The 16,244-nt window shown below is 44.2% G+C and overlaps 1 protein-coding gene across 1 annotated transcript; it reads right to left on the bottom strand.

Annotated features, from left to right (window-relative positions):
• Positions 1–4,403: 4,403 nt before the first annotated feature.
• Positions 4,404–14,948, bottom strand: FUT4 (fucosyltransferase 4). The gene is made up of 3 exons (XM_014877493.2): positions 13,148–14,948; positions 5,360–5,409; positions 4,404–4,840 (listed from the first exon to the last, which is right to left on the bottom strand). Exon 1 carries the CDS (start codon positions 14,946–14,948, stop codon positions 13,665–13,667), a length of 1,284 nt encoding a protein of 427 aa, XP_014732979.2. The 3' UTR covers positions 4,404–4,840; positions 5,360–5,409; positions 13,148–13,664.
• Positions 14,949–16,244: the final 1,296 nt, after the last annotated feature.

The following is a 16,244-nucleotide window of genomic DNA, read 5'->3' as shown; positions in this document are numbered from 1 at the left end:
ATGATGTTAAAAGATGAGAAATAACCATTCTTCACATACATTTTTGTGCAGCACAGAAAAAACACGGTGTTCATCCTATATTGGGTATAGTAATGTTTTTCAAGAGTTACAAGAAAAACACGTCTTCCCTAAATTAATACAGTTGTTTGCTTTTTTTTTTCGTTTTTCTTTCTTCTTTGTTTTTCATTTAGAGGTATGAAGAGTGGACATCAGTGTAAGAAGATAGAATTAATTAGGACTGTCATTTCTACGTATTTACACCATCCTAATTCATGTTGTTCTTGCTTTATGTATCTGTATCTGGCTTCTGCTGCAGCAGGGAGAAGTGGGGGAGCAGAGCTGGCTCTGCTGTCACCTCCTGCCAATACACGTGAGCATGGATTCCAGCTCCCACCCAGACTCCCACACTCCAGCTAGAGATACGGGACACTAGAGAAGCAGTGAGCAAGGAAACCAACAAACCCCAGCTTTACCTTGCTCTTCACTGAAAGCTTTAACGCTCCAAAAGCAAGACAGTGTGAAAGCAGCATCACGACAGAGGCAAAGCAGATGTTCAATACACAAGGCTTCAGCTAAACCAGCAAGCTCCAAGAGGAGAAATCAATAGCAAGAGGAAAGAGGTTAAAAACTCCTCTCCTGCCTGTCCTCAGCTGCATACAGACATTAATTACTACTTGCAGGATGCCAAGCTGTTGCACTCCACCTCCTGCACTTGCAAAAGCCTGTGAACCCAATGCCCCTATCCACTCTCACCTACGCCTTGTACCCAGCAGAACACATACTTCTGTATGAGAGGCAATTTTAGCACCCTGCTAGCTGCAACCTGGTGACTCTGCCTCTACAGAGTTCTAGAGATACACCTGTAGGTACACAGGACACCAGGCTGGACCACAGGAATTTGTAGCTTCGTTGTGCTGCAGAAAATTCCAGATCCCATACTCTGTATGATGGCATGCAGACTAGGAGATGAAGTTTGAGCTGTTTTCTATGGAATCTGAAATACCTGAAATCTGAGATCTCTGAGCTATCTTGGAAGAATTATGGCAGAGAACATGCTCTTGTAGCAGCTCAGGCAGGTGTTGGTGGAGTGGATTTTACAATCTGACATTGGAAGTCACTTCCTCACCTCTCAAAACCAAAATTACTTGAATCCTGTAACATCCAGAGCCTGCTGTCATGCTCATCTCAGTTGCTAGGCTTTTAAGGACAACTGAACAAGCTGAGCACCTCAATGAAAGGCTGCTGTAATTAAGATCTTTTTTTTTCATTTTAGATTTCAGGAAGTCCATATGGTTTCTTTTTTGATACATGCAATCTTTATATTCTTAATAGATGTCAGAGGCAGGTCTAGAGAAATCCTTCACTCTTCTTGTAACTCCTAATGCACACAGGTAGCAGAGGGCTTCAAAGCACAAGAAGTACAAAGTTTGTCTTGGTTTCAGCTGGGATAGAATTAATTTTCTTTCTAGTAGCCGGTACAGTGCTATGTTTTGGATTTAGGATGAGAATAATGTTGAGAATAATGCTGATAGCACACTGACGTTTTAGTTGTTGCTAAGTACTGCTTACACTGTGTCAAGGACTTTCCAGCTGCTTGTTCTGCCCTGCCAGCAGGAGGAGGCTTGGGGGTGTGCAAGAAGATGGGAGGAATTACAGCCAGGACAGCTGAACCCAACTGGCCAAAGGGACATTCCATACCATATGGCACCATGCTGAATAACAAAACTGGGGAATTTGGCCAGGAGAGACCAATCTCTGCTCAGGGACTGGCTGGGCATCATTCAGTGAGTGATGAGCAACTGCAATGTGCATCACTTGTTTTGCATATTATATATATATATTTTTTCCCCCTTCCCTTTCTGTCCAATTAAACTATCTTTATCTCAACCCACAGTTTTACCTTTTTTCCAAATGTCTGGGTGGTGTTTAGTTGCCCAATAAAATCACTGCTCAGCTACATTGCTAGAAAACTTCTAAGCAAGTGAAGAGCATTTATCAATGGATACATGGATAATGGATACAGCAGAGAGAAGCCGTATCTTTTGAGTTTGAACAGAGACCATTCTTTTTGCAAGAGCATGCACACTCCAGCTGTCCTCACTGGTGACACTGTGACAATGAGAAGAAAAACAAAGGAAATGGATATTTCTGAGTATTTCTCCATGGATGCACATTCTATTTAAACACTCATGCAGTTAACTGCATGTACGGTTGTCTCCATTTAGCACTTTAATTATACCAAAATGTTGGTTGCTAGATGAAAATTTGACAAAAAAAAGGCCCCATGTGATAAACCTTTTGATGTCATTCTCTTTTCCTAAGGAAAATAGGTTGCCAGTAAACAGTGATCTGATTATTTGCTTCTTGTCTGATCAAGGAAGGGCAGTGGAACAGAGGATTCAGTGTTCAGGTGAGTCCTGGCCTCACCTGGCAATGCCTCAGCAAGGACTGAGATAGCCTAACTCTTTTCTGCAAAGCAACCAGAAGCAAAAGTGACAATTATATCCATGTACTCGACTGCTGGGAATTAGCTGCCACTTATATTACAAGTACAGAACAAAACAGAAGCACTATGGTAGCCTGACCTACTCTTGGAGAAGGAGGAGCTCTCTGTGTACCTGGGCATTTTTCCAGCCAGGCTTTTTTCTATGTAGGCTTTGTCTTGGTCACCTGTGCTTATCTTACTTTAGGACTGGATCACAGCAACAGAAGGCTACAAAATTGCTCTCAGGTCATGGTATGAACACCTGCTCAACTGAGATCCAGGGTGGCCTCCCAACATTTCCCAAGGTGACCCCTTGGGCCTGAATTTCACTTCTGGAATTGAATTACACCTGTGTCTTTCACCCCTCTGTCCTAGGACACACTTCAAGTCCCAGATAAAATCCAATACGCTTATTTTTACTCAAAACGTCCAGAATAGTCTTAGGAACCTGGTGGGCTACCAAAGACCCTGCAATTCTTTATGCTCAATGCAGTCTTATTTAAAATTGGCAGCAGCTTTTGAACTAGAAGCCCACCTTCACCATAGAAGGACATTGCCTGTAGTGAGCTCCATTAGCTGGTATATGTATTACTCGTCAGGGCACTTTTATCTCCAAAGCTGGGCTGAGGATCAAGGAAAGTTGTTCTTTACTTGTAGGTCATGTTTCTTCTGTTCACTTTAGCCCATTGTTTTGAGGTTCTGCTCTGGATACCATGCATGTAAGAGCAAACTAATTTTCTATTAGCCTTTGAAGAGATTAGGGAACACCACCTTCAAAGATGAGGAAAATCACCTCATTTTACCCTAAATTTGCAGCAGTCTGGACAAGGATGGATGTTGGTGCATGCCACCACTGCTGCTGCTGTTTGCCCCAAGAGGCAATGGCCCCTTGCTCTGACACAGCACCTCCTCTTCCCCATGCCCCCCCTTGACTGAACACACTTTGCTGTGTGCAGACACAAACACATCCCTCGTTGCCAGTGTGTGTCCCCTGCGGGGAAAATGAAATGTAGCATATGATGGGTAGAGCATCAGGTTATTGAAAATCATGGTGTGTCCCCTGAAAATCAGAACACAAGGCGTGATCATCTGACACCTCTCCTTTATATATATAAAGAGGTATATAGAAGTGGTGAAGAATAAAAACCTCTCTTTTGCTCTGGGGCTATGGGAGTCTCTGGAACTTTGAAATACAACCGGTGAGGTCATGCTCACTGCAAACAAAGGCACACAATGCACTGTTGTTTCTTGCAGACCCTGTTGTCTTTATGCTGTAGTGTGTGAAATTGCAAAGATAAGAGATGCAAAACAGCAGGGGTATATAAACATATTACTACACTAATGCAATGCAAACAGTACAGGTGGAAAGAACAGTTTTAGGCTATTTCACTTTCTTCTGCTTTCAGAATAAGCATCACATCAGCATGGTCACTCTGGTTGGTGTTGGAGCAGTCCTTTTGTTGTGTCTCCTGTGATAATTTCTGTGGCTGTGTAGGTAAATACAGCACTAAGATGTAGGGTGATATACCAAGAAAGTCACTGGACAGATTTCCCTTGTGCCTTGGTGGGACATGGGTGAACATTTTTATCTGAACCAGGTCAAACTTTCAGGCTAGTTCTGACACAAAGGAGACATTCCTATCTCCATCATGCTTACAATGTTTCTCCCAAAGACAATACACAGAGGATGGGGATGGGAATAGGGTGGGAATGGGGATAGGAATGAGGTTGCTCTGCAGTCTCAGAGCAGAAGTGACAACTCCTACTAGAGCCACAGGTCAGCAAAGATGAAAGTGACTTATCCCATAGAGGTCACAAATCAATCCAGGCTGCTTTAATACAGCCATCTTCTCATCTTATTGACTGCCATACACTCCTTTAGTCTCTAGCATCAGCTCCTTCATACCACTGTGACAGCTTTTTTGTTTCTAGACCTCAAAGTACTTTATTATTGGAGGAAAATACAATTCCCCTCGGAAATAAGGATAATGGGTGCATTTACCAAGAGAGGGGTTCTTTGCATACTGTAATCAAAGTGAGGGGGAAATGAGAACAAGGAATGGTTTGGGCAGATTAGAAGCAGATGCTTCTAATATAAACATAGAATCCTACAGATGTACAAATCAGGTCTAATTTCAGAATCAAGTGAAATGCCTGAGTCCTTCTGGGTCCAAACCTTAATGGTACAGCTGTCTGCTTTGCCTGTAGGATCTCTGATGGTGAAGCATCTTGCAACACACACATTTGTAGAATGTAAAAATTACATCCACGTTACCCTTTCATATCACACCTCAGACTGAAGTCTGTAGTTAAGCCATAAGGTATCCACATGTGCATCAATATGACACATCAGAGCTGAAAATAAATAAATAAGCACTGGTTAGGATCTCTGGTTTCATCTGGAGAGCAGCAAAAATGAGCAAGTGATGAAATCTGTTGTCCACCTCTCACTTGTATTCTGTCAAGCCAATCCTGACACTGTATATGGGCTCTCATCCAGTCTGTCTTGAAGCTGAAAGGGCCAGGACGTGGAAGTGACAGTAGACTCACTCTAACACAAGACAACAGGTTCCCAGTCCCAAAGTTGCCTTTTATTTATGTAACTTCAGATAATTTGAAATTACCCCCTACATTCCTAAGTTTTAACCTAAGGGTTATAAAGTGACATTTTCATCTGAACTCATGAAATCTATTATATTTGTTTGTTCACTTGCATTTATTTTTGTGGCAGCATTAAAGCTGCTAGACCATGCCAGATATGCAAAAGCAGCAGAGCTTAGTATACCAGTGCAGTAAGTGTGCTGTCCCAGCAGGATTTAAAAAATAGACCCCAATCTAGACCAAGAGAGTTGGACATGACATAGAGAAACTTACCTATTTTTAAGTCTTGCTCTAGCTGCTGGCTTCGTAGCACATACTGTGGTCTAGAACAATAAGAAGCAGAAATTCATGTAAGAGCTGATGACACTTTATATACTCCAAAACTACTTGTGAAATCCACAGAATACATGGATGTTGACAAGGCAATACAAGCAGCATGTGGCTGAACAATATCCCAAGCAACCAGAAATTTTTGGCAGCCTGCACATGCTCCAGTAGTTAACATCAAGGGAACAAAAAGCAGACTACTTTCTATTTGGTCAGTATAACACTCTGCCTTTTTAAAGGGGCATTTGAAAAATAAATTAAGTTATTAATGAGAAAACACACAGGATATGGCCTAGATAACAGTCTTTCTGAAGTATCTGATGTCTCATAAAAGGTGCACCTAGAGATATCTGGGTTATTTTGTGGGTTTGGCTTGTGGACCTGATTGAGGATGTGGGGCCAAGATATGATCTGCTGTTGTCTCATGGCTCTTCTGTGCAGAGCCAGCATAGCCACAAGCAACGCTGCTCAAGTATTAAGACGAGTTACAAGGTGCAGGGGCACAGGGAGACATGGGAGGAGCTGAACAGTATGGTCAGGTCTGTCTCTGCATCCCCCAGGTAGATTGAGCATGGGATCTGAGATGCCAGCACTCACACATCGAGCTCACTGCCCCCTCCAGGCCCTACACGTCTGCCAGAGGAAAGCAGATGGCCTCAAGGGCAGGTTAAAACAATCCAGATCCCCTTGCAGTTCAGCAGGATCAAGCCGCAGGTGAACAAGCCACGGCACAAGATGAAGGAGTGCTCTGAGGCCGTCTAGGATCAAACCTGAATTTGCAGAGAAGCAGCTGTTCAGAAAATTAGAAATGAAGATTTCTCCATCTCCATTTCTACCACGGTCATGGGGAACATTATAGGGCAAACAGAGAGAATTTTTTCAATTTGGCTTTTAGAGACACTTATCTTCCAGAAGCTCTTACATTCTTTGGGTATAATTAGGTTTAGGTAAAGCAAGAAAATACATAATTCAGTTCTACATTTCACTTTTCTTTTCTGCCCAACCCCAGCCTGACTATCCACAATCCCAAAAGGCCACCAAAAGATAAAAACCACATACAAACCTTTTGTTTTTTGATGCCACTTTTCTGTTAAGTATCAAAACCCACCAGACTAGGTTAACCTGCCCAAGCAGCTGAGCTGGCCAGCAGTCTATTGAGAGGGAAATGAGAGCAAGATGTGGAGATTGATCCATAGCAGAAATGTGACAGGTAGACACATCAACCAGTAGAGCAAAAGGAATAAATCAAGCATTTTAAACCATAAAAAACCCATTCGGATGCCTAAATAGCATGTGTAGATTCCCACAGCCAGCAGGCAGTGTTTAAAGAGTCCATGGCTCAGCCAGCTGGAGAGGTTGGACAGCTGTGAGAGCTTGTCAAGTTCTAAGACCATTGCTTGCAAAAAAAAGGTTGGCTAAAACCACTTCTGCCCTTGAGGCAATGTTTGGAAAATGTTTTTTTCCCACAGTATGTCACAAGTCATTAACCATTGCAAGAAAAGCAGCTTATGCCTCTGCCTCACACACCTACAAGAAGAGGAGTGAGATTCATCTTTCTTCTGAAACGCTGGAGATGCACCTTAACATGTTCCTTAGTGCCCTGATGGTCCTATTGATGGTATTCAACCCAGCTGAAAGGATCATGTATCTTGCTTCTGTGCTCAGAGTAAAATTATTCCAGATGTGAAATCCAAATGGAACCCTCCCTTAGCCCTTGTCCTTTTCAGGTCACTGGGGCTGCCACTGAGGCTGCTGCAAACTTTTCAGCTAACACATTTCTTTCACAGCCTTGGTGATGCCCTTGCTTTCTTCTGCTCTCTTCTGGCTGCTTACCTGGGAGAAAGCTTATGGGGCCTTTCCAGCTTGTTTCTGCAGCTTTTAGCCATGGAACATTTTCAGACTATGGCAAAGTCTATGGCTGTGACCAAAAGAGTCTCCTTTTGTGTTCTGTTGTGAACTGCCTTGCATTTCTCAAATGCTTTAGGCAATGAGGTTCAAAGCAGTTTAGTAACTTCAAAAAGAAAACACTACTTTGGTGACATTTCCTTATCTTCTCCATCTCCCTCGAAGAGTCAAGCCCAGGTCTGCTACTCATTCATACTGCCTGCAGTGATGGTGCCTTTGGGCTGCTCCAGAATGCCTCTCTCCTTGACTCTGAGCAGGAGACCAAATTTCATCTCCTTCCCATAAAAATATCTCAGCAACTCCTGCAGAATAATTCTCACTTTATTAAATACCTCAGCAGTAGCAACAAAAATGACTAAACTGTAGACACCACAGAAAACATTCCTCACCACAGACACCCTACCACCGTCACCACAGACATTGTGGTGAACCTGTTTTTTTTTTTTTTTCATTAAGGATTCTCATTAATACGTTTTATCAGAGCCTGAACTCAGGACAAATTCTGCTCTAATTAACCTGACAAATTTTGTATTCAGCCTGTACTGCTCACTTGCACTTACTCCAGAACTCTTGCAAAATACAACCAAAATTCCCAGCAAACATCCATATATTAACTTATCTCGTCTCAGCTCTCCTGCTCTAAAGTTACAGGACATTAAAGAAGACATCCTCAGGTCTGTGCATATTTGAGGAGTAACATGTGAATGACAGAGAAAGGAAACCAACAATAAGGTAAGCAAAACATACACTTGGGACAGGAAGAGGAACAAAAATGTTCAGAGCTCTGCCTTAATTTCAGGAGGCCATTCCTATTCAGAAGTAGATGTAAGCATGAGCAGTAGCATGACTCTGAACCTATGTTTTCTGGTTTCAATTTGGGCTGGAGTCAGCAGTTCCAAGAACATTCTCTGTTCCCATTTAACAATTCAAAAATGTCTACCCGTGCTTTCCCACAATTGCACGCTTTTTTTTTTTTTAATTTCAGTATCCTTTTTTTTTCATTTTGAATCCAACTTTGCCTCTAGGACAATTATTTTGCTGTATTTCACGTAGTCCTGTTGTGCTTGCTTCAAATAAATCAATCATCTTTATACTCTACAAAGTTGTTTGGCAGCATTACAAATGCACCGAAATATATTCACAATCCGATAATCTATGCTTTCTATTTGCAATCATTTTTCTGCCTTCTGCTTAAAAGCTAGATGGCCAATTTCCAGTCATAGGCATTCATGTCATCAGGATCTCAGAGCCATAGTAGGCCACAGCTTAGGCACTCCTAATGCTCTGTGTTTTCCTGGATTGAGCTTCTCATAATCCAAAATATCTACAGTGCCTTTTTCATCAATGGGAAATTCAAGGATGCAAATGCAGAATTTTCTTCCATAATGCATACAGCCAACCTATGGGTTGATTAACTTCAAAAGATGTTTTGATAAATGGAGAAAAATTCAAGTTCCAAATTTGGGGGCATTTTTCATAGTTATTAAAAGAATATTTTTAAAATATTGAGCATTCCTGAAATAAAGTCCAGTTTAAATCTTGCAAAACTTAAACCCATGCAATTATAAGGATCTAAAATAATTGAAGGAATTCAGAAATGTACTCCTTTAGAGAAAATTTTTCACTTAAAAGGAAATCATAGCTTCTCAATGCTTTCTGAATACATTGATCATCTTTAGCACCAGCAGTGAGAAATCCCTGCAGCTCTCAAAGCACTCCTGAAAAACAGGTTCGACTTTTTATCTCAGATAATCTTTGGGGTGAGACTCTCAGGAACAGCTGCCATTGTGTCAAAATTAAGCTTAAGTATTTAGCTTAAGACCATTTAAAAAAAAGTCTGCAGAATGCAAAGAAGAAATAGAAATTCTGGCCTGGAGTATTGGTTTTTAAATGACCACACAGAACAAAATACATAATTATGCAAATTGTTAAACTGAGCTGGTTGCAAAAAACAATCTGGTTACAGGCAAGTTATTCAAATACTGACTTTTTTTTTTAACTGATTAAAAACAGGCTGTTATACTTGGATCCTGAGTTATCTTTAGTTAAACACCACTTAAATCCACATTAAGTCACTGTGTTCTCAACAGATTTTAGATTGAGTCAGCTCTGTGCACCCTACAAAGGGTTATTTACCCTCTTAAAACAAACACCATTTTATATGACTGTTGGAGAGAGAGCTGTGTGAGTTTAATCAGGCATAACTCACTCAAGAGTCACCAAACAAGCTTGAACAAATGGTACCCAAGATTTGTCAGAAAAATATTTACATCAGTTTCCCCAACCCAGTGTTCAGAGCCATCTGGAAAATGAGAAAAAAAATGTTTCCCCCCTCAGGGAGGAGTAAGCAAGCAGTCAGTTTAAGCTCTTCTTGCAGAAGTTAAATGTGATAATGATACAACATCAATCACCTTAGGGGTGTAAGCAACGTCTGTAGCTCTGACCTCTTCCTGGTTGGGCAGGAATTTTCAGAAATGCTTTCTCAATACAGTGCACCCAGCCATACAGAAGATGAGTGAAGAGAGGGTTAAGCCATCACTTGTGCAGTAATCAGTGCTAGCACAAACTTAGGGAAAACAGCTTTTGGCTCTTGGTCTTTCATTGCTCAGTTGAAGACAACCATGAACAACTGTGAAAAAATCTGTAGCTAAAAAGTTAGATACAGCACTACATGCTGAATATCAAAATAAACATAGTCTCATCTTGAAATTTAAGGAGGGCAAAAAGAATCCAACCACATTGGATGACATTTTTCCAACACCCAACTTCAATAAATGCACCTTTTCATATAGAAAATAGCACAGTCTCTCCTATGAAAATATTTTTCTCCTGGCAGAACCAGGTTTCATGCCTAACCTCAGATGGTCTGAATACTTTGAGAACAATCAGCCACTTATTTATTAAAAAACATGAAAAGACATTGATTTTCTTTAAAAAGCAGTTTTCTTCAGCCTTCATAACACAGACAACAGAATAAAAAAATAGCGTTGTTTTGCACTGCTTCCTTTAATTTTATTGAGTGTCAATCTATATAATTAATATAAAGTTATTTCATCATATGAAGATACCTTACAGTAAAAAATTCCCTGAGATACAATATGCAATTTGAGGGATCACATAATTCTCTATTCCATTTACATCATAATCAAAAAGTAATGGTAAGTCTTCACCTTACAAAACCCAGAAAATAATGATCTTCCTTTCTCTCCCTCCACCCCAATATTTTAAGGCATGGAATAAAAACTTTTTCAAAATACATTTAAGGAAACTTTTCTACTTAAAATAGAGACTAGCTTTCCTCAATTTTTACAACTGGATTTTATACACCATCTGCAATGCCTTGTGGAGTCTGGTACCCAAGGTACAAATCAATTCATTCAGGTAAACTTTATATTCGTCATTGAACTAGAGCTCTACAAAGTGCATTACAAAAGCTGGTCCTTTGCCTGTAACAGTACACTACTAGCTTGTGGTGGGATGACACCAAAAACCAGAGATTTATAGAAATTCTGTAACATTGACTTCAGCAGCTATAGATCTGGGCTGAGTTTCCTCCCAAACGGAGAGTCACAAATTTGCAACATCCATGTAAGAATGATGAAATTAGGAAAGGTTTCTCTTCTCCCAAACCAAGTGCTCTGCAATAATTATTACAAATCTGCATTTTGCATCATACAGTTCTTGAAAATCCTCAATGCACAATTTACAAATACTGTGCAATTTACAGTTGTGCAATTGTGCAAAATGATGCTTTAATTGCTTTGTAGCTCTTTTCTGAATTTTACAAAAATATTTCCTCAAAGATTTTAACACTTTTTTTTAAGAGAGGCTGAGAAAAAAAAATTAATGTTTGCGATCTCTGGAAATTCCCATGCTCCAGTAGCCTGACTTCTGCATGCAGCATTACTAATGACTACACAGAAGAGTTGTGTGCCTGGAAACTTTCAGAAAATGCTAAAAAAATTAGGAGGACTCAAAAAAATGCACTAGTTTCAGCAGACTGATAAAAAGTAGTGCAATCTTAAATATTATTTCATCACTTTTAAGATCGGGTTTTTGTATACAGGTATGTGAACTCTGATAAAAACTGAACAGAAAAAAAAATTATAAATTCAAAGGAAAAGAGGGAACCTATCATCCTGACACTTAGGTATTACTGTTAATGCCATACCGAAATTGGAGTTTTAAAAGTATCAAACCCAGTATTATGGGAGTAGTACCTACTGACAGAGAAACAGATGACCATGCCATGAAGAACACTCTTTTACTTTAGACAATCACCTTATGCCTCTTGAAGTGAAAGTGCAGCATTAGGAATCATCCCTACTATATCCCACATTGCATAGATTGTTTTCACTCACTTCCCAATAAATATTCTATAGCAACTCTGGCACTGACAACAAAAAGGTTCATCAAGTACTTTCAGCCAACCCTCCCTGCACAAAAGCAGAAGGGAATAATTGCAGAAGCCTGCAAGATCTGAACCGGAAAAACTGTGAAAATTATTAATGAATTTCATTATTATTAGTTTTTTTCCAATAATCCTTGGCACCATGCTTAATCATGGGGAACATCTATCTAGAAATAAATTACAGTAGACTGTCATACATCTTAAAAGCACTCATCCAGCATCTCATACTGCATTAATCAAATCTAATCCTTTCCTAACCTAAATATGACTCACAAATGGCAGTGAGGTTGCCTGTTCTGATGCCCCTCTTTTATTTGCACCTGTTCTGTTGCATCTTTTCCCACCTGTTCTGTGCCCATGATTTTATTCTGAATGAAGTCTCTGAGGAACTCCATGGATTAAAAAGCAGTGGAATTAATACCTTATTCATTTGGGCAGGTCTCTTGTAGGTTGTCATTTTTTGTCACCAAACTCCATAGCTGCAAAAGACAGGGAGACTGAGCTTGGCAAGGATGTGCAATTGTAACTGAAGTTTCTTTCTGGCTTTGGCTGAGCAAGATCACGTGTAGCCAAGAAGTAACCACACATCCACTGCTAGGATGGCTCCAGCAAAATGTGGGACTCTAAAAGAGAATAACTACTATAAATGTTCCTGACAGGCACTGAGCAAAGGGAGCTCGACCTTAAGAACCTATTTCTTGATTAAAGAACTGAGCCAGAAAAATACCGCAAAACCAAAGGAAAATAGTAAATCCTTCCCTTTTTATATTCTTTCCTCACACAATCTGTATTTTTCCCACAGTGTGGATCTTATTCTCTACAGTAATTTTCTTTTTGAATGAAAATTATTTGGGAGTTTGGGGATTTTTTCTTAATTATTATTTTAAAAACAACAAAACAGCATTCTGACTAGTCTGTCTCCCAGCAGAATTTTTAAAAATGCATGCCATAAACCAAAAGAGTTGCTACACAACAGCACTGTCTATTGATACTTGAGAAAAACGTAAGCCTTTCTGTATATATATTCAATACAGTAATAAAGCCCCTGCCATTCTGAGCCTTTCCCTGCATTTTCCTGTATGGCAATTATTTTGCAGAGAAAAACATGCAGATATCCGTAAACATTTTCTAATTCCTGAATAAAGGGAGGGTTGAAGTGTTCCAACTTTCTTCCCCATAGTCTGTGTTTGCCTGTACTTAAAGTTCTACTCTACTTTCATACAGGATAAACATGCCTATGGTTTCAGCAGGTAGTAGGAGAAATACTTTACATCACCTGAGCTGTTTGTCCACTCAGATTCAGCCCCCTCCATATGCTTTTTCCTAATCTGAATAATTATTTGGTTCAAAGCATTATTAGCGGGCTGCTGGAATTTCAAGCATTGCTAAAAGGTGCTACTGTATCCTAAGATTCTTACATTCAACACTTGCGGCTCCGAATTTGTCTGTAAATAGCTTTCACACGCATAAAAAACAGTTTAAAACATTCATTTTTGTCTTAGTATTACAGAAAACCAGCACTGATCATGTATCCTCTGTGAGAAGAGGAAAGTTTCACGGTCCAGGAAGTTGTCATAGCCGCCAAAATTGGTTTCAGCTGTACAGCTGAGGAATTTGGCATTGGATATTTATGTTGAGCTATGCAGAACTTTGAAAGTCCTGTAACCGTACAACGTGTGGAAATTTAACTTTGCTCTTTAGGAATCATCTGGCATAATGTCTCTTCATATCTTCATAATTTTCTTTTTAATAAAAATCTTCCTTTTGTAGGCTTTTCACAGCTTGTTTTCCTGTATTCGTATGCTTCTCCAGCTGATGCCAGTGTTCTGTGCCTAATGCCGACTGCCTGGGCTAATGATCTCTGTGGCACCCATGCTTCCCAACACCTTGGCGCTTGGCCCAGGCTGTCCAGGCAAGCCTCACCCGCCAGGAACATCAGCTTTCGAACCAGCTGGCCAGATTTCGAACAGTCTTGATTTGATTCCCAGCTGCCCTAACAGCCTCGCAGACCTTGCAGAAATGCTCATCCCAGAACGAGGTGACGTGGACTTCGTACTTCTTCCTCCAGGCAAAGTACCGCCTGTAGTTGGGTTTGTTCTTATCGAGGAATTTCAGGTAGGTGGCCAGCAGCCGGGGGCTGGGGAAGTCGTCAACGTGGATGAAGGAATCGGGGGGGATGAAGCGCTCGTAGTTGGCCCTGCGGGGTCCGAGGACGACGGGCACGGCGCTGGCGGAGAAAGCGTTTCTCCAGAGCTTCTCGGTGATGTAGTCGGTGTGCTGGGAGTTCTCGAAGGCCAGGTAGAACTTGTAGGCTGACACGGTCTCCACCAGGCCGCCCTCTGCCAGCGCCATCCCCCGCGCCCCGTACACGTCGATGGGCAGGTGCTCCTTCAGCTGGCGGTAGTAGCGCACCCGGGCGTGCTCCTCGTTCCAGTTGCTGATGACCCAGGCCACCAGCCGCGTCTTGCGGGGCAGGACGAAGGGCCGGGGCGCCGGCGGGACGTAGAGGTACCCGTAGGGGACGAACACGTCGGAGTCGCGTCGGTAGGACATGGTCCAGTTGAAGAGCCCGCCCAGCCCCCGCAGGCCGGGCGAGTGCGACGGCGACTCGAAGTTCATCCACACCCAGCGCTGGCGCGGGGGCCGCGGCGGGGACCCTCGGGGCAGCCCCTCGGCGCCGTGCCGCGCCAGGTCGCGGTGGTGGAACAGCACCGCCTGCGCCTCGCCGAAGCGGCTGCGGTCGGCGCTGAGCCGGCAGCCGCTGATGTTGTAGCGCCGCCGGCAGTCGGGCAAGCGCCGCGGGCGGCCGAAGGGCTCCCACCACAGCAGCACGGTCACCGTCTCGCCGTCCGCCCGCGCCGGCTCGGGCAGCGCCGAGTACAGGGCGAGCGCGGCGGCGGCGCCCAGCAGCCCGGCCGCCAGAGCCCACCGCCGCCCGCGCAGCCGCCGCCGCCACCGCCGCCAGCAGCAGCGGCCGCGGCACCGCCGCGGGGCCGCAGCCATCCCCGCAGCCGTCCCCGCAGCCGTCCCCGCAGCCGTCCCCGCAGCCGTCCCCGCCGCCCGCTGCCCCCGCTCTGCCCCGCGCAGGGCACCGGCGGCGCCGGGGCCGGGCAGCGCATCCTGGGGCTGGGGCTGCTGCCGCCGCCGCCGCTCTGCCCCCACCCCCGGCCCCGGTGGCGGGGAGGTGCCGGTGTTGCTGCCACCGCCCCTCCCGGCCATGCCGTCCCGTCCTCCGCCCGCCGCCTCCCGGCCCAGGGGCCGCCCCCAGCCCCTGGCTGCCACCTTGCTCCGCCCGCCGCGGCCGCTGCCGCTCCGCCCTCGGGGAGTGCGGTGCTCGGGCTCCTGGGGGGATTTCGCGGCACCGCCGCCACCTCCGTGCGGCAACGCAGCCGGGGAGCTGCGGCCCCGGCCGCTCGGTTGCTCATGCCCGACTCGGGGCCGCAGAGGGAATTTGTGTCCCCGCACTCAGGAGGGATCCCCGGTGAGAGCTCAGTCCCCAGCACGCACGGGAAGGGTTGTAGGGGCGCTCACAAGGGGTCTCAGGGCGCCCGCACCCTGGCACCTCTGGTGGGTTGACCCCCACTTGGTGCCGCGTATCACAGACTCTTTGTCACTGCCTTCATCAGCAATTCAGATGAGAGAAAATATAACGGAAGGCTCTCTGGTCGACATAAGGACAGCGAGAGATCCCTCAGCAGTTATAGTCACGGGCAAAACAAAACCGATTTGAGGAAATTAATTTATTGCCAATCAAATACGACTAGGATAATGGGAAATTAAACCAAAACTGAAAAACTCCCCACCCCTCCCTTCTTCCTGGATTCAATGTCGCTCACAATTTCTCTGCCTCCTCCCCAAGAGTAGCACAGGAGGATGGGGAATGGAGGCTGCGGTCGGTTCACCACATGCTGTCTCTGCTGCTCCTTCCTCCCCAGGGGAAGGACTCCTCACGCCCTTCCCCTGCTCCAGTGTGGATCGTGCCACGGGAGACAGTCGTTTGAACTTCTCCAACGTGAGTCCTTCTCAGGACTTGCAGTTCTTCATGAACTGCTCCAGCGTGGGTCCCTTCCATAGGGCAGTCCTTCAGGAACAGGCTGCTCCAGTGTGGGCTTCCTTTCTCCACGGGGCCACAGATCCTGCCAGGAGCCTGCTCAGCAGCGGAGCCTCTTGTAGGCATCCACCTGCTCTGGCATGAGGTCCTCCATGGGCTCCAGGGGAACATCCTGCCTCACCATGGACCACACACTGCAGGGGAATCTCTGCTCCAGCCCCTGCAGCACCTCTGCCCCTTTCTTCTGCAATGACCTTGGTGTCTGCTCTCACGTATTTTAAATTCCTTTCTTCTCTGGATGCAATTGCTTCTGTGCAGTAACTTTTTTCCTTCTGAAATACATTATCCCAAAGGTGCTATTGCTGTCACTGAAGGGGTCAGCCATGGCTAGCAGTGAGTGTGTCTTGGAGCTGGCTGGTATTGGCTCCACTAGACATGGGGGGAAGTTTCTAGCACCTTCTCAG

The sequence above is a fragment of the Sturnus vulgaris genome, chromosome 2 (genome assembly GCF_052056855.1).
Source record: "Sturnus vulgaris isolate bStuVul1 chromosome 2, bStuVul1.hap1, whole genome shotgun sequence".
NCBI lineage: Eukaryota > Metazoa > Chordata > Aves > Passeriformes > Sturnidae > Sturnus > Sturnus vulgaris.
This window is presented reverse-complemented; position numbering and strand designations above follow the sequence as displayed.

Excerpts from the sequence above, each read along its gene's own strand:
- FUT4 (XM_014877493.2), bottom strand. The coding sequence starts at position 14,948 with ATGGCCGGGAGGGGCGGTGGCAGCAACACCGGCACCTCCCCGCCACCG.